The sequence below is a fragment of the Haliotis rubra genome, unplaced genomic scaffold, assembly GCF_003918875.1.
Source record: "Haliotis rubra isolate DU_JTF1 unplaced genomic scaffold, ASM391887v1 Scf44, whole genome shotgun sequence".
Taxonomy (NCBI): domain Eukaryota; kingdom Metazoa; phylum Mollusca; class Gastropoda; order Lepetellida; family Haliotidae; genus Haliotis; species Haliotis rubra.
Window position 1 is genome coordinate 1,071,513 of NW_025767124.1, and position 20,072 is coordinate 1,091,584.

Below are 20,072 nucleotides of genomic sequence, written 5' to 3' on the forward strand. Positions count from 1 at the left end.
GTTGTCTTACTGCACTGTGTTGTGTTACAGCTTCATCATGCACGGCAGCATTGTTGTCTTATTGCACTATGTTGTGTTACAGCTTCATTGTTGTCTTATTGCACTACGTTGTGTTACAGCTTCATCATTTACGGCAACATTGTTGTCTTATTGCACTGTGTTGTGTTACAGCTTCATCATTTACGGCAACATTGTTGTCTTATTGCACTATGTTGTGTTACAGCTTCATCATGTACGGCAACAAGGTTGTCTTATTGCACTATGTTGTGTTACAGCTTCATCATGTACGGCAACATGGTTGTCTTATTGCAGTATGTTGTGTTACAGCTTCATCATGTACGGCAACTCCACCCTGGATGAGATCATCGAGTTCTTCTACGAGCTGTGGATGTTAAAGACGCCCTTCAGCGATGAGAAGGTGAAGAAGATGACAGACAAGTTTGATGCGTGTATGGACTACCTGGCCACGAAGCTGGAGAAGAGGGAATTCCTCTGCGGAGACAAGTACGGCAAACGTTACATTATAGCATAATACTTGATACATTATGTATTATATTACACACTTAATATATTATCACTCATTAACGTTTTTGAGACCCGATAACACGACGGTAACCAAATGTGAAACACTTTCGACAGCTGTTAGCACCAGCCTGGTTCCCGGGGTCAGCTGCGCTAACGCTTCGACACTCGGAAACCAGGCTGCTGTTAGGACAGGCGTTGGATGCAGGGCATTGAAAGATCGTAATATAATTTTGCTCACGTTAACTGCAAACGACTCTGCAATACTACTGAGGATCCTCCAATAATAACTTAACACAACAGGTTGAATTACTGTTTATATGCGGCATTACTCACTCACTCACCATTTTTCTCTAGATTTACGGCAGCTGACACTGTGTTGGGCTATGATCTGTTCTCCGCTGCACTGTTCAATGACGGCAAACTACTCGAGAAACATCCCAAGATCAGAGAAGGATATTACGCTCGGCTTCAAAAGAGACCAGCATTTCAGGCAACAATCGCCATGGCCTAAGACTGTTGCTGTCAAATTGTTATAGTGGACCAAGAATTATTATGTATTGTGTATGATGTGGCCATGAATAAAACTGGACGAAATATTGATGTTTCTTTGTTTGCTGTTTCTAACTGATCATACACGATGTTTACGTGTGACCTTTAATGATTCCAGTCTGGTTTCCTGAGTATGTTACGCCTGCGCTTCTCTCCGCAAGCGCAGCATACTTAGGGAACCGTTCTGTTGGGGATTCCAGGTTCGAACTGTACGCCAGCAACCGATGCTTGTTGCAAGAAGCGACTTTATTGGTAGGACATGACTTGATTGTTAGAGTTTTATCGTACCCAGACTTGAGAAACCTACCTCAAAATGCCAACCACTGTTTTTGTAGGCAGGATTGATTCTAAAAGCTGGAATATTTTCAGCTGCGACACAGCAACAAACACACAAATATATACGTTTGAGATCCTCGTTACTAATCACTGACTGATAATTGAACCCTAACTCCCCTGTTCAGCTCTTTACGCAGAGCTACAGTGGCGAATACGGGCACGTATTATATAGGTCGATCTTGAAACTATTAAAATTGCTCCTTTGTATATTAACGGAGTGATGTTTTCTGTCAAATCTTTCATTGATATCCGGTATACAACCGTACATATGACTATATATTTCAGGGACAATATTTATGTCTATCATAAATGTAAACCTAAATGAATACGTATATTTTATGAAGGCAAACAGATGTAGATGTATAACAACTGGTCTATCCCCCAGGAGCAAAAGGTTTAGAGGAGAGGAATGTACTGTGTGATTTCACGACCGTATGTTTGCCTAGGTAAACGTGACAGTCCAAGGACACGCGTCATTATTTGAAGGTCATTCACCGCCCAAATAAACTATGATGACTAGTCCACGTCTTTATTTGCACTTAAGAGGCCACAGGCCTATAGTACATGTATACTGACTATATTGTTATTAGGCAGTAGAGAGTACATTTCTCCTGTGTAGAAAGGCATGGTATAGGAACATTGACAACTTTTCCAGGTGTTCCTTGCTAGAGTAGGTTAACAGAGATATAAATTTATAAATATTGTGATGTTCAAAGTAATATTTCTTAATATACTTATTTCTTAAATTGTGGTAGGCTGGACAAACACAAAGAAAATGATATTCATCTTCAATTAGATTCAAGTCACACATTTTACATATTCTATCGTCCTTTTTTATTCCAATATATCTACCTGTTTCTATTAACAAATCATGGGAGGAGCAACGAAATTTTGTAAGCGTGATTCTATATTTCCTTACATTCAAATATGATAGATAGGTTTCATTGTATATAGATTGCTTAAACATTCTGTAATAGAAACATTTATTTGATACAGATAATTGGTCAAGCCAAGTCTGGAGATATATATCTTGTAACCTTTGTTTAATGGATATGAGAAAATTTGGATGCGAGTCTATGCACTGTTCTAGCCATATATTACCGAAACCAGTAGAAAATAGTAAATTTTGACATCTGTGACCCAATTACGTTTTCCATTTCTATCGTACAAAATCATCATATTGTAACATTTTTTGGGTAATCTGTAAGATGGCATATTTAAGATTTTAAACCAATATTTTACTACTTTCATTTTAGATTCAACAAATAATGGAAACCTACCACATTCACCATAAACCATTATGTTTGAAGTAGTAACTTTAACCCCAAGGAATCTTTTTATTGCATATAAATGTACTTTTTCTAGTGTATCAAATGTTTGTAGTCCCCAAACCTCAGAACCATATAGAAGTATAGGACTAATCTTAGCATCAAAGATTCTAAAATATGATTTGTGTGACAAGTCACCTAGAATATAAATATATCTAATAATACCAATTAGTATTTTTATTGCTTGCATCGATGCATTTCTGACATGTAAGGACCACGATAGGTGGTTTGTAAAGTAAACTCCTAAGTATTTGTAAGACGTAGTTGTTTCTATCATTTCACCTTGATAATACCATTTCTCTTTTGCAGCAAGTTTACCTCCATTCTTGAACACAATTATTTTAGTTTTATCTCTATTTACGGTTAGTTTCCATTCATGACAATATTGTTTCTAATTCATTTATTTCTGCTTGTAATCCGCGAATAGTGCTAGAGAAAGTATGATATCATCAGCAAATAATAGAAGAAATAGCTGTACTATATCTGGATGTAGCTGAATACCATTTGAACAGTTTTCATGAATCTGTATTGCTAGTTCATTGATAAAGAAAGAAAATAGAAATGGACTCAAGATACAACCTTGTCTTACTCCTATTTGGCTCTCAAAGGTTTCAGATATTTCATTATTGTTTCTCACACACATCTTTACGTTATCATAAATACTTCTTAAAAGTTTACTCATTTTACTGCTTAAGGAATGATTATCTAGAAGATTCCATAACTTTTCTCTTTGAACAGAGTCGAAAGCCTTTGCAAAATCTACAAAGAGAACATAGAATTTGGTACCTTTCTTATTTAAAGGTCACATGCAACGTAAAACACAACTTTGCAGATTCTGATACCTTTCGGTATGGACTTACCGAAACAAATCGTCAAAAATGCAAATTCAACTTAATTTATAAAGTTGAAAAATAACGCGATGAAAAAACCCGCGCGAAATCGGAGTTCAAACGATTCACTCATTTCACCCCGACTTTTCGGGGGAAAACTGGTTTCAACAGTTGGGCTGCGCTCATAGCACGTGCGCAGTGAAATAGGTTCGCGCAGCTTGGAAGCGGGTTGTCGGAGCGTTGACAGAATTTCTAACTGTGATATAGATATGTCGTTGTCACAGACAAAACTCAATGTCTTGTTTTATTGACACCTGTGTGTCTGCCTGCCTGTCTGCTAATGACAATATTCAATACACAGCTGCTATACTGACCACATGCAATTTGAACTTAACACCAATCAGGCTATACACCATAAACAAAATGCATTGATTTATGGCCCGAGTTCGGTCTCTGTCACATTATGTAATTACACAGACAGGCAGGTGTGATACTTGAACACATGACAAGTTATGATGTCTGTTGATTGCAAAATGTTATACACAAAATATGAGCATGTATTTACAAAACCCAACATCTCTATATATACACACACAATGAGCCGTGAGGGCATCTGCTAATGAACCAGCCGTTACACTTGAGTGCACACCCACCCGCTCTGACTGGGTTCAGTATCCCGGCTGCTTCGTTTCTTGGGAAGTAAACCCAAGTACACAATATTGCACTTTTGATTTGCGATTGTACGCTTATAATTTTGTTTATATGTTTTGTCATAACCAGCAATGTATATTATATGTCATGAATAAGTGATAATTGTGTTTTAATTATGTTTGATTTTTTGGTTGCATGTAAGTATTTCTTCACCTTTAAGTATTTCTTTATAAGCGAATGTAAAACAAATATGTTGTCAGTAGTAGTATATCCTTTTCTAAAGCCAGCTTGGGATTCGATATCTTATCAAAGGATTCTGCCCAGAATACTATACGTTTATTTATGATGGCAGTGAATATTTTACTAAAGACATTTAGAAGAGTAATCCCTCTATAGTTTTCAGATTGATTTTTATCACCATGCTTATGAATAGGTCCAATGATAGTCAAATCACCCGTGCTGACACAGTTAAAGCATTTGGCAGAGAAGACCGTGTCCCAGAAGCCGGTACTGAAGTGGCCGTGTTCAGGAGACATGTATGTATGTATGTATGTATGTATGTATGTATGTATGTATGTATGTATGTATTTAACATCCAACACACAGATGTTCGACTAACCATCTAACAATCTCTAACACAGCTAATACCATCTAACATTCTAACTCTACCACTCTAACATTACCACTCTAACACACCTCTGTTCTCGAAATATGTTTATATAAGAAACATGCATGATATTCACGTGGAGTGACGTATCCGCGAAGCGTTGTGTTCGCGCGTACAACACGTGCACGTTGTCCGAGAACAAAAACAAAGCATCCATGAATAACTGCAAGTCCCAAAACGCAACTGTCATGTAACCGTCAAGTGTATATAACCTCCACCGAGAACACGTGCATCTGGTGTCCGCGGTCGAAGTGTTTTATATAATATCCGTAAACCGCTCATAGGCGCTTTGGCTCTCTTGATATCACATAGAGTTCAAATGCTTCAGCAAAGAGACACGTCTTTAGATTTGATTTAAACACAGCTAAATCTGGTTGTGTTCTGAGGTGAGATGGAAGATTGTTCCAGAGATGAGGGCCAGTCGTCTCGAGTGACCTGTCACCATATGTTTTTGTCCTAGTCACAGGAATTGTCAAAAGACACTGGTCATGTGATCGGAGGGAACGTACAGGAGTATAACGGTGGAACAGATCACAGAGGTACTGAGGAGCTAGACCATGTATACTTTTGAAAACAAGGAGTAGAGTTTTAGATTTTATGCGGTAGTGGACGGGAAGCAAATGAAGTGAGTGAAGAACGGGAGTAATGTGGTCTGATTTCTTTGACTGAGAGACCACTCTGGCTGCAGTATTCATCACCTTCTGAAGCTTGTGTATAAGATAATTTGGGAGACCCACAAGAAGCGCATTACAGTAGTCAAGACGAGATGTTACCTATGCCTGAATAAGAGATGCTGTAGTCTTGACTTCCAGGTATCGTCGAATCATGCCGATGTTGCGAATGTGGATTTCGCACCTCATGGTTTGGCTGAATCTCACACTGACCGATGCTGAATTAAGGAAGAGAGATACTGGGTTGGAAAACTATGAGTTCAGTTTTATCATCATTCAGTTTGAGGTAGTGTGACGACATCCAGATTTTGATGCAGCTGACACACTCTTCAATGGTGAGAAATGAAGACACAGCTGATGAGGAAAGTAAGGGTTTGAATGATATGTAAATTTGAGTGTCGTCAGCATGTAAATGCAGTCCAATGTTGAAGGATCTGACGATATCACCTAGAGGAGAAGTATAAATAGTGAAAAGTAGAGGTCCAAGAACCGATGATGTCTATCTGCTATGTATGACTCAAACCACTGAAGAGCAGTTCCTCTAATACCCATCCTGGTCTCAAGTGTATGCATCAGATAGTATGGTCGATAGTATCGAAGGCACTACTCAAATCAAGTAGAACCAATACTGCAGCACTATCTTTGTCTACGGATCTCAGGATGTCATTGTGCACTTTAACGAGTGCGGTTTCAGTGGAGTGGAAATTCCGGTATGCTGATTGCATGACTTCGAAACACCCATTTAAGGTCATGTGTTCCTTGAGTCTTGTTGTGACCACACGCTCAATGAATTTTGAGGTGAATGATAAATTTGTGACTGGCCGATAATTTTTTAAGAGCTCTTGATCTAAACCTTTCTTCTTCAGGAGTGGAGTTACAACTCCATTTTTCAATGTATTCGGCATCATACCTTCCTGAAGAGATTTATTGACCACAGAGGTCAATATAGGGGCATAGGTATCCAGAGAGTTCTTAAGAAGCCATGTAGGAATAGGGTCAAGAATACATGACTTTGTCGGTGACTTAGAAACAAGTTTCATAATCTCTGCTTCTGTTGCTGGTCGGAAATGGGATAGACATGGAAATGCAGCTGTTGGTTGGGGGTCACTGTGTGGAAGGTCATCGTGTGATAGTGAGTCTCTGATTGTGGAAATCTTCTGAGAAAAGAAGTCTGAGAACTTGTCAACTAATTGATCAAGGGATGTATGAGATGGAAGAGACAGGGAATTATCCTTAAACAGAAGCCTGTTAGCTATCCTGAACACGTCCTTCTGTCCATCCACATCCTGCAGTGCAGCTTTGTAATAGCTTGACTTGGCTGTCTCCATAAGAGAGTAAACATGATGTCTCTGGTTGTCATGCATCTGCTTATGAATGGCTAACTTGGTGTGTCTAAACTGTTTCTCGAGTTTACGCCTCAGGCGTTTAGCTGATCGAATTTCGTCATTATACCAGGGTGATTCTGGATGAAGAGTTACAGTACAGAACTTCAATGGAGCATGATGGTCAGCAAGTTTCCTGAGCTGAGTGTCATACAGAGTAACATATTCACTGGCGGTGAGATCTGAAGAGCTAGAAATAGCTGTTGTCATATCTAGCTGAAACTCTGGAAGATCAATGTCCTTCCACTTGCGAAATGAGATGTTGTTTCTGGTTCGTCTTTCAACTGAGATGTTGACACTGAACAAGACACTGTAGTAATCAGATCTTACAGAATGATCAGATCTTACGTTACTGACCATCAGTTCATTCTCACGCACAATCACCAGGTCTAGAACATGTCCCTGAGCGCGAGTTGGCTCATGTATAACTTGAGTTAGACCATGAGCTTCCAGAATATTGAGCAGCTTCTGTACAGATCTGTCATTTGTCTTGTCAACTCAAAGCAAAAGACACTGAACTCAGTCAGTACAAAGACGGCATAAGCCCATCAATCATATCTATTGACAAGAGCGTACGCTCTCTCGACGGTAAGGTTGACATGATGAATACACGCAACAAGCTCATGTATTCAGAGGCTGTCAAGAGGGACGCTGTGGATACCCCTCCAGCCGGTGGTCAAATTGCTACTATTCAGAGTCAACAGCCGTGTCGACAACAACCAAGCAAGGAGATAAACTACCCTTGCGGATGACGTCATCATCATGGACGACAACGTGGGACAGAACACTACCGACGAGGATATTAACCATGATAGTGCTGATGTTACCCATCTTCATGACCAACGCACTATCATCAATAGGAAAGTGACCTTCGATAACGAGTGGTCAAGGTCATTCAGTTGAGTATCAAGGACGCGTAATAAACGGTATGTACTCAGTTACGTGCTTGCTGATAAACTGTTTGAAGTTGTGAAAGACTCTATCATTAACTATGCCAAATCACGGGATGTTGCCGTCACAAATGCAACATTATTGAAGCACTGGGACACTGGACGTAACACCACATACACGATAAGAATCGCTGTATCGAGACACACTATACATAATCCCCATGATGACTTCTGGCCTGAAAATGTCTTGTGCCGCGAATGGATTCCTCGAACAGCTTGGTACAAGGAACATACACGTCCATGACCTCAACAACCATGCATATTCTTCAACGGTGCCTTATTGCAATGGTGCTTCGCATTGCCACTTGGAATGTTCGTGGAGCTCAGAACTGTCTAGCGGATATTGAAGTCAAGCTAGATAGCACTGACGTCATGTTTGTGAATGAACATTGGCTAGACCCATCTCAGTGTCATGTCCTTGAGACTCTACATAATGATTTTAAGGTGTTTACTAAATTCCATGTAGAACACATCTCAAAACGAGGTGCAGGTGGTGTTGCTCTGTTTGTGAGAAAGAGTACGTTTCAGAGTATAGGTAGTATAGATATAGATGTAAGCAACCATATCATTGGTGCCAAATTACTCAGAAACGGTGCACCCTTCTACCTTATTGGTGTCCGTCTACCGTCATCAAACGTCCTAGACAGTGTGTACTTTGATGTCATGTATGATATGCTAGACGTATATGACGAATGCTCTCAACTTGGTACAACTATCTTACTCGGTGATTTTAATGCCAATATCTGTGTACGTGATCCCTTAAAAGGTAGGGCAAAGACTCATGCACGCGCTCTCGCAGCGCGTAACCTTATTTCAATTGTACCACTAGATAGCAGCTGTACATACACGTTTAGGAGTAAATGCGGCACTGCTAGAAGTATGATTGACTATGTGTTCATAGACCTTGAACTTCGCAGTAGTGTTGTAGGCTATTACGTAGATACAAGCGTCCCATATTCTGTGTCTGATCACAGCCCTGTCTTAGTATGTTTAAAGATGGACGCTGATAATGTCAGTTATCATGGTGAACGTCCAAACTGGCGGAAAGCAAATTGTACTGACTTTATGCTGTTTCGGTATGAAACCGAAAATTACTTTAGAAATGTACAGTTTAATGTTTCCCATTTTTCATCTCCTGATGAATACATCGAGTATCACAATAGTTATATCACAGAATGTCTACATGCTGCAACTATACTTGCAATTCCTACTTCAAAATTCCAAGCACAATTAAAGCCATACTGGAGGAAGTATGAACTTAAAGAACATCATGACCATATGCGTAATTGCCGCAAAAATTGGATTTCTAACGGCAAAAGCCACAGTTCAGATGACAATTTTTTTATTGAATATAAACAAGCCAAACGTGCATTTCGAAGAAACCACCGTTCAGCTAAGCAACGTTACGAAAACAAAACATTTGATGAAATCTACCAAGCAGCTGAGGTAGACATCCAAGAATACTTTAGAGTTACAAAAAAGTTAAAACGTAAAAGAGAGCAAACACAGTCTCTAAGTTATAACGGTGACTCCTGTAACACGCAGGAAGGTGTATGTAATCTCTTTGCCAGGTACTTCAGAGACTTGTCTGTACCTCAGGGTCCAGAATGCTTTGATACTGGATTTACAGAGCACGTTGATAAGTTTGTAGAAGATGTTGTATATAACCCTGTAAATGACGACAGTGATTCAGTCATTCTCTCCCCATTTACTAAAGATGAGGTACTTGATACCATGAAACGTCTTAAAAACAACAAATCTCCAGGCCCAGATGGTATTTCAAACGAGCATGTAAAGTATGCTGGTCGGTCTGTTATTGACCATATTGTATCACTATTTAATGCCATTATATCGTTTGAATATGTACCAAATGCATTTAGTGTTGGTAATGTTTTACCAATTCACAAAGGAAATGGTAAAAGCAAGCATGAACCATGTAATTATAGAGGTATCACTCTTACGCCTGTGCTCTCAAAACTTTTTGAAAGATTACTGCTTAAAAGAATTGAAACATGGACAAAAGCAGAAAACGACTTCCCCCACCCTCTCAGTTTGGATTTAGGAAGGGTGTGGGGGCGAAAACGGCAGCGCTTACTCTAACTGAAAGTATTGCCTACTATGTCGAAAGAAATTCACCAGTTTATTGTGCCTTCCTTGATAATAAGAAAGCATTTGACAGAGTTTGGTTGAATGGACTTTTCCGACTTATATACACTATGTACACATCAATGAAATCATGTGTTAGCACTGGTGGCTGTATTTCTAAAGTATTCGATGTAAAACAGGGTGTAGGTCAGGGTCGTGTCTTATCAGCTTGGCTCTTCACTCTATATATAAACGACTTACTTCACAATATCGTTGACTCTGGGCATGGCATATGTTTACCATGGGGTAAAACACCAGGGGTGCTGTTAACCGACGACTTGTCTTTGTTAAGTGCATACCCAGATGGACTTCAAAGTTTGCTTGATGTTGTACATAAGTATGCGCACACACTTGGCACTTGCGTTTTAATGCATCAAACAGTCTATTTCTTGTATTTGGAGATACAAAAAAGAAATGTCCATCCTAAAATATGCATTGGTGAGAAGGAAATACCGTCCAATACACATGTAAAATTTGCTGGTCTCCAAATCTATTCATCCGGTAAAACCATAGAACGTACGCAGTTTGTATGTGAAAGGCTTAGGATACTCTTTAATGCCAATAAGAACCATGGCCTGTGTTTTGTTGGCCTTATCTCACTCTGTTGTATCCGTATCTCTGACATTTGTCTTGTCTGACTGACTGAGTTTAGTTTTACGCCGCTTTTAGCAATATTCCAGCAATATCACGGCGGGGGACACCAGAAATGGGCTTAACACATTGTGCCCATGTGGGGAATCGAACCCGGGGTCTTCGGCGTGACGAGCCAACGCTTTAACCACTAGGCTACCCCACCGCCCTTGTCTTGTCAATGTAGTAATTAAAGTCCCCACATATTTAGAGCTTACCGGGTGTTGTCGTCAGAGAATCAAGAAGTGCACTAAAGTCATCAAAGAAAGTACCAGGTTTTGGTGGTCTGTACACCACTATAATGTTGAAACATTGGTTGTCACATGTGAATTGTAGTGGTATAAGTTCAAATGAAGTATGGAGATTGGCAGCTTTCAGTTTGCGACCAACAAGTTTTTCATTGTAGACGATACCAACACCGCCTCCACGCTTGTGTTTCCTTGATACTTGAACAAACTTGTACCCCGGAGGGGTGAGTTTACCAACTGCGAGATTATCAGAATCATCATCGCGAAGCCATGTCTCTGTAATTGCTAAAATATCCAGTTTGTTGTCCAGCACCAGATTGTTGAGTGCGAGGGCCTTGTCATTTGTTGGAACGTTAGTTTTCGCAGATCTGGCATTTATTAAACACATATTAAAGTCATGTGTTTTGTAAGTACTGGCGATACTAGAAGTTTGAGAGTTTGTGAAAATCTTATCTTTCCCGTTCACACATCTGTTATTCTTCTCTGTGCTTCTCCGACCCCGGCGTGTTTTCTTCACACTGCAAATGTTCAGGCTTGTCAGAGTGTGGAAAGTTTCTGCTGAAACTTTATTTGATCTACCTTTGTTGAGAGATAAACATAGTGATGGAGAATATGTTATTAATGTCATGAAAAGTAGACACAAACACAGTCTAAGAAAGTGCTCCATTGAGAAATAATCTGTAGGCTTGATGATCCAGGTATGGCTATTGTTCTCCAACCAGTGATGGTTGCTTGGGCCTGACTTGAACAATGCACAGTGTGTGAACTGATCAATCAGCTTGGACTGAGTTAATAGCACAAATCCAGTATGTATGTATGTATGTATGTATGTATGTATGTATGTATGTATGTATGTATGTATGTATGTATGTATGTATGTATGTATGTATGTATGTATGTATGTATGTATGTATGTATGTATGTATGTATGTATGTATGTATGTATGTATGTATGTATGTATGTATGTATGCATGTGTGTATGTATGTGTGGATGGATGTATGTATGCATGTATGTATGTATGTATGCATGTATGTATGTATGTATGTATGTATGTATGTATGTATGTATGCATGGTATGCATGCATGCATGTATGTATGTATGTATGTGTATGTATGGATGGATGGATGGATGGATGGATGGATGAATGTATGTATGTATGTATGTATGTGTATGTATGTGTGTATGTATGTGTGTATATATGTGTGTATGTATGTATGTATGTATGTATGTATGTATGTATGTATGTATGTATGTATGTATGTATGTATGTATGTATGTATGTATGTATGTATGTATGTATGTATGTGTGTGTGTGTGTGTGTGTATGTGTGTGTATGTATGTATGTATATGTGTGTATATATGTGTGTATGTATGTATGTATGTATGTATGTGTGTGTGTGTGTGTGTATGTATGTGTGTGTGTATGTATGTATATGTGTGTATATATGTGTGTATGTATGTATGTGTGTGTGTGTATGTATGTATGTATGTATGTATGTATGCATGTGTGTGTGTATGTATGTATGTATGTATGTATATGTGTGTATATATATGTGTGTGTGTATGTATTTATGTATGTATGTATGTATGTATGTATGTATATGTGTGTGTGTGTATGTATGTATATGTGTGTATATATATGTGTGTATGTGTATGTATGTATGTATGTGTATGTATGTATGCATGTATGCATGTATGCATGCATGCATGTCCCTCTGAGATCGCGCTCTCTTCCTGTGTGTGCTGGCGTATGTGCGAAGTGTGCGTGATCCTGTACCTATGTGCAATGAGTACATGAGACCTGTGCGTACCTGTATCATTTGGGATTAACACTTCATTTGGTGCATACTCTATCATGTTGTACTATATCGTCATGCATGTAAGGCACATATAAAAGCCTAAAGACAAACGGAAACGATTCATTGTTTTTGCCAAAGAGTATACACGGATGGCCTACTGGAGTGGACACTTCAACTAACGGCTCGGTGTATAATGTGACATTGTGGGATAATGACTATAAACTGTGGCGAGGTATCTCAGTTCGATAACGCTCAATACAATGGGCTATCCGCTATCTGAGTCCATTAACCATGACCTTTAACCCCTGTGATGTTGTCGCCTCACGTTCACCAGTATCATAGTAAATCCCCAAATGTGCAGCATCATGCTATAAATAAAGGTCTGTGAGATCGTGACTGATTTGGCTCCACAGCCTATGCTATCATTATCCAGTGAGTACATACAACTACAGGGTAACGGTGTGACAGACAGCGTCGCTTACATTAACAATAAAGAAGTTGTATATCCATAGAACTTTATCCGTTGTTCAGCACACCAACTTCTACATGCCACTCGAAGAAGTTCATTCACTCGGGACCGCCTCCGTGGTGTAGTGGTTAGGGCGTCCGCCCGGAGAGCGGAAGGTCGCGGGTTCGATCCCCAACCGCGTCATACCAAAAGACGTTAAAATATGGTACTTGTTGGTCCCTGCTTGGCGCTCGGCATTAATGGGTACATCAAGGACTGGTCGGCTTGGAGTCAGTATAATGTGTCTGAGTGGGGTATTCATGCTTCACTGCGGCATGGTATCTCAGTGAGCTAGCACTATAAAACCAGCTTCAGTCTGGGCTAGTACAAGCAGCCGCACATACACATACACTCGCATGCACGTCGTCATATGAGCGAAATATTCTCAAGCACGACGTTAAACCCTATTTCACCTCACTTCATTCACTCGGACTGCTAGTTCGTATGAGCCGTGTCCTCTTTCAAAGAGCTGATAGGAGACATCGCGATTGTCAAACCAAATGACGGGCCTAATTGCTTATTTACTCGGACTGACACAAGAATCAACACATAGTCGTAGGATATGCTAATGTGAGTACAAACGAACTCGGTATCCCATACAAATGGGAGAGGCAGTGACTACAACATACAACCTAGTTCGGGTAACCCAGAACGTCTCTGTTTACACACACCTGTAGTCTCCCAGAGCCTTGTGAATGAATTTAGAAAGGAATCCAACTGGAGTCTAGAGCGGTTTGTCAAGTGTTTTGCCTCCTGAAAATATGCATTGAACGCATTATGAGTTTATTTTATGTATGCCTGACATCGATTTAAAAGAAAAGCTAAGTTGTCTAACTTGAGTTAAATCATTTGCTTGTTAAACTAATGTATTACGCAAGACAATAACTTATTTAATGAAACCAACTGAAACATAACAATAATGGCTTAAGAAAGGGATGTTCTGAGTAAAACGTAATTTAATATGTTTTCTTTTCTCATTTGTTGTTACTTGAGTTTCTCAAAATGTCAACCACTGGGTTTGTGGGCAGGTTTGTATACTTACATGATGACGCCTAAAACTGAGAAACAGCGACAAACACACAAATATATACGTTGGACACCCTCGAGAAAAATCACTGACTGACAATTGAACCCTTAGGCCTGCGAAATCCGTGCAGACGACAATCACAGCTCACCCCCTGTTCAGCTCTTTGGTCTGTCCAGATATGCAGAGCTTCAATGGAGAATATGGGCACGTTTGATAAAAGTCGGTTTTGAAACTATCCATTTAAGTTTTACTCTCTAGAACGAGTACAGCCCCGGAATGCGACCCTTAGGGGGGTTGCAGGTCAGTGAATACCAGCGTTTTTCTCTCTCAGTGAACGGGGCAGATCACGGGTGTAAGTGTTAACGCTAAACTGAATATATAGGTCAGTGCAATGTTAACAACTGGAAGTCCCGCCGCTTTTAATATTCCAGACTGACTGAAATGGGACACTCCTAGACTGAGTTTTCGAGCTTTACTGCCGCTTTTCAAACGTTTTAAATTGTAATATTCCAGCAATAATCCCCCAAATTAAAATAATAATTTGGCACAACACCCCAAAAAGCACATCAAAACCAACACCAACAAAAAACAGAAAGAAAGACAGGAAGGCGTTACACAATTAAACTTTTTAGATATCTATATTGCTAAAAATTGGTGAAAATTCAAAGGGTACAAGTTACGACTACCTGTTTCTACATAAATCTTAGCCTAAGGCAATAAGGACACTACTCTTATTTCCGTAAAGCTAAATATGACGGTTTAATAAACATCACCTATATTAGAATAACATTGTGCAAACACTTCTTCTGTGAGGAACTGTGATTAGTAATTGTGATTCATGATTGATCCTCTGTGAGGAACTGTGATTTATGATTGATTCTGTGATTGATCCTACGATTTATCATCATATTTAAACAAATAACAAAACAGTAATTGTGACTTTTTCCCCTGTGACTTTCTGTCCGATCACCGAATCCCCACTTCACGCAATCGATTCCTGACAGTTTGGTTGGAAATTCTCCTCAAACCATGGATGCGTTGTGCAGTCTCCACGGCTGTGGCAAGACCGTGACGCAAGTGAGCAACCTGGATGTAGGTGTCCTGGACTTGGGTGGTAACTCTTGGAGTGCCGCTTCTCGTGCGATCTTGGACGGAATTAGTCTGCAGGAAATTACCCCAATGGCAAGATATAGTGCTCTGATGAACATTGAAATGTCGGGCAACTGCAGACTGCGACTCCCCAGCTTCAAGGCGGCCTATGGCGATGTTTCGATTGGCGGCACTCAGTCGTGGTATGATGATTTCCTCTTTTCCAGGCAAAAAACAAATGACAAAATAAATTTAAACACAACGCTTGCCTTTTCATAGTGACCGATACCGCATGCTTTTCCGCTTACTTGCACGTGCATTTTTCTTTGCATGTTTTCTTGGTGACGTTTTGGCCAATATTTCTTCAAACTCTTCTAAAACTAGGGTAAAGTTAAGATTTTCGCGTTTTGGCGCTGAAGCTGTTTACAATCACACAAAGATGACGTTTTGGTAAGAAATAGTATGTTTGTTTGTATTGCCTTTGCCACAGCTACATGAGTCCAATATTCTCAAAATCAACTATGCGTTTCTTTTTTGGAAAAATGTATTTCAGGGCCGATATTTTTGTCTATTGGAAATGTAAACGTAAATGCATATATTTTATAAAGGTAAACCGATTTAGATGTATTAAAACAGTTATTTCCAGCTCCATTCAAAATGAGAATTCACCTCCAGGAGAAAAGGGTTTAGAGAAGAGGAACGTACTACGTGATACACGATTTCATTGACCGTATGTTTGCCTAGGTAAACGTGACAGTCCAAGGGCAGGAGTCATTATTGGAAGTAGGTCATTCACCGGTCAAATAAACAATGGTGACTAGTCAATTCACTCGTTCTGACACAGATGAAGCATTTGGCAGAGAAGACCGTGTCCTAGAAAACGGTACTCAAGTGGCCGTGTTCATCGCTCCGTCCGTAATGCTTGTATGGCTCTAGTAGCATCATTTGGTAGTGTGAGTAGTGTGAGACTGTTTTATATGAACCCGACATCGTAAATTGTAGTATGTGTGCGCACATCCTGTCTGTCTATGAGTCCACATGTAACTATGTGCGTGCGTACGTGCATGCGTTTGTGTGTTCCGTACTTTTGTTTATGTTTGATGGGGTGTGTGTTCGGAGCGTGTCCTTCTATGATCGCTCTCTCTGCCTGTGTGTGCGTGCGTATGTGCGAAGCCTGCGTGATCCTGTGCGAGGAGTGCGTGAGACCTGTGCGTAAGTGCGTGCTATCATTTGGGATTAAACACTCCATTTGGTGCATACTCTATTATGTTGTTCTATATTGTCAAGGATATAAGGCATCATAAAGCCATAAAGATAAACGGAAACGATTAATTATTTTTTCAAAAGAATTGCCAAAGATGGCCTACTAGTCTCAACCGCTTTAACTAAGTTTAACATATGCTCGGTGTATAATGAGTCATTGTGGATACTCACTCGATACAATGGGCTATCAGCTATCTGAGTCCAGTAGCCTTGGCCCGTCAACCCAATGTGATGTCACGTCAACTTTGCATAGTTACACGGGTTTCTTAGGAAACCACCAAAATGTGCAAAATCATGCTGTAAATAGAACTTAAGATACTGGCCGTGTGACGGTCTCGTCTGTCAATGGACATATGATTCAGCTAATTCATCGTGTTTCATCACTAATGATTTGCCTTGTCATCACTGCACGAATATAACACCACTAAATACTTGATAGGCCACATACTGCGGATACCATGGAGTACTGACCCTCGCCATTGTGAAACGGTGAATGACCCACTTTTCTAATATGACTCGTGTCCTTGGATTGTCACGTTTAGCTACGCAAATATACGGTCGATGAAATCGTTTATCACGTAGTACATTCCTCGCCTCTAAACCTTTTTCTCCTGGAGGTGAATTCTCATTTTGAATGGAGCTGGAAAGACCAGTTTTTATATATCTACATCTGTCTACCTTCATAAAGTATACGTATTGATATTTACATTTCTGACAGACAAACATATTGTCCCTGAAATATATAGTCATATATACGGTTAGATCAATTAAGATTTTGACAGAAAGAAATCACTCCATTGAAATTTGAAGGAAGATCCAGTGAGATGGAAGGTTTGAAAGGAACCTACCCCTACTTCATTTAAGGACTTAGTTTTGCAGTGAGTGAGTTTTATTTTTACGCTTTTAGCTTTCCAGCAGCAATATTTCAGCAATATCACGGGGGCTTTACCAGAAATGGGCTATGGTTCAGGGACTGTGACAATGTACCCATGTGGAGAATCGAACCCCGGACGTCTTCGGCGTGACGCAGTTTCCACGTTTCATTGTTAACAGCATGGATCTAAATATACAGGAAGGTCAACAGGCCACTCAGAGGCATAATCTACAGGAAACGATGGCACTCACTGACTTGGAAGGTCAAATTCCCCGGGGTCACAGTCAGTCATTCCCAATGAAAGTGGACAATTCCAGTCGTGTTTTTTTTTGAGTTTGCAAGATGCGATTCATGAAAACAAAAGAACTTTTAGATCTTTAAATACATTAAAAATAACAAGTAAAGTATAGGAAACACGAAAAGCAAGAAAACTACTTTTTAGTAACAATTCATTTAAACAAATGCCTTGTATGGATTGACATACATGGGTAGGGAGTACGGTTTTTCTGGTGTCGGTGAGTGACGTTCCCGTCATTAAAAGCTGCCTCTAAGATGACCACCGCTACCACAAGTCAAATGTAGTTAAGTTTTGAAAGCAATCAGGAACTGATTATGAAGAAACCATCAAATACGCATGTACAAACATGCAAAATTGCAATGTAAGCAATAAACAATGTCGACAGCACGCGTGTTATCTATGTTATGTCAGATTGTATTACCCATAGGAATTTGGGTATAGATTTATGCATGCATAGGGGCGGTTGGGTAGCCTAGTGGTTAAAGCGTTCGCTCGTCACGCCAGAGACCCGGGTTCGATTCTCCACATGGGTACAATGTGTGAAGCCCATTTCTGGTGTCCCCCGCCGTGATATTGCTGGAATATTGCTGAAAGCGGCGTAAAACCAAACTCACTCACTCACTATGCATGCATAATAGCGATTACATTGAAAAATATTAATAAAGCGGACTTATTGCGTGTATGTTTGATAAATGCGTAGCTTTAAAACTTAGATATTTCCCGATTTGTTTGGTAATTTTCATGTTTTCCGAAGACATCCAAGGTTTATAAACTTGTTGAGAGTTGGAGGATAGCAGTTGTTATCAGGGAAGCAGAGTTGTCGTTCTTGGCTGTACTCATCACAAACCATCATTACATGATATTCATCCTCAATGAGAGGTGAGGTGAGGTGAAATTGGGTTTAACGTCGTGCTTGAGAATATTTCGATCATGTGACGACGTGCATGCGCGTGTATGTGTATGTGCGGCTGCTTGTACAAGCCCATACTTAAGCTGGTTTTATAGTGCTAGCCCACTGAGATACCATGCCGCAGTGAAGCATGAATACACCTCTCATACACATTATACTGACACCGAGTCGACGAGTCCTTGTTGTACCCATTAATGCCGAGCGCCAGGCAGGGACCAACAAGTACCATATTTTAACGTATTTTTGTATGACGCTCTTCCGCTCTCCGGGCGGACGCCCTAACCACTACACGGCGGTCCCGAGTGAATGAACTTCTTCGAGTGGCATTTAGAAGTTGGTGTGATCAACAATGGATAAAGTTCTATGGATATACAACTTCTTTATTGTTAATGTAAGCGACGCTGTCTGTCACACCGTTACCCTGTAGTTGTATGTACTCACTGGATAATGATAGCATAGGCTGTGGAGCCAAATCAGTCACGATCTCACAGACTTTTATTTACAGCATGATGCTGCACATTTGGGGATTTACTATGATACTGGTGAACGTGAGGTGACAACATCACAGGGGTTAAAGGTCATGGTTAATGGACTCAGATAGCGGATAGCCCATTGTATTGAGCGTTATCGAACCGAGATACCTCGCCACAGTTTATAGTCAATTATTTGATTTTTCTCAAGCGAATTATTGATCTCCCCTACTGTATGACAATCGACTCGCCCAAATTCAAGCCGTGAACTCGCTAAGTTTAGTCGCCGCTAAGTTTATTCACGGGAAATAATTGTTGATAACCACCCTACTATTCCCAATTTGGAAAAGACCTGACATGCAACGTTTTATTTGGGATACATGGACAGTGGAAGTGGAAGAACTGGGCATTACGGCCGGGACGGAAGCGGTTAGGTTAGGACGTGTGGGCCGACGTGTGTTGTAAATCTGGACCCAGTTTGAATATACTGCCGCTTTTGCGCTGCTGACGGATTTTCCAGCTTCGAAGTTTCTTTACTGGGATTAGGGTCAAGAAATTATTCTTCAAACCATTCGCTTTTTACTTAAAAACACCAAAGATGCTGCCGAGATAGAAATTGACGATGTCCGACATGTTTGTTTACAAACAATAGGGTCAACGAGTTCGTTGTATTCATACGCGGTGAATCGGTCACTTTAATTAGCGGTCTTAAACTGTCATTTAAGTACGGTTTTGATGAGCTCTGAGACAATCAAAATCGAGTATCACACAATGTCGTGCTAGAATATTTAGTAGTGACTTGTATAGCGAGTAATAGCATTTAGAAGTGCCAGTTCTGAACCATTAGACTAACGCTTCAAATATATGTTTTGATAGAAACGAATAATTTGATTTAAATTAAAGAGGAGCGTCAGTGAC

The 20,072-nt window shown here is 40.0% G+C and overlaps 1 protein-coding gene across 2 annotated transcripts in view; it reads left to right on the top strand.

Annotated features, from left to right (window-relative positions):
• LOC124289365 overlaps positions 1 to 20,072 on the top strand; it is a 29,418-nt gene that overhangs the window by 3,009 nt on the left and 6,337 nt on the right. Inside the window, exons 3-4 of one of the 2 annotated variants that reach the window (XM_046725982.1) lie at positions 328 to 504; positions 880 to 1,123. In XM_046725982.1, the coding sequence (XP_046581938.1) occupies positions 328 to 504; positions 880 to 1,036 (334 nt within the window). In that variant the 3' untranslated portion in view covers positions 1,037 to 1,123. Of the gene's footprint in view, positions 1 to 327; positions 505 to 879; positions 1,124 to 20,072 lie in introns of those variants that run through there. The other variant, XM_046725983.1, reaches the window with a different exon arrangement.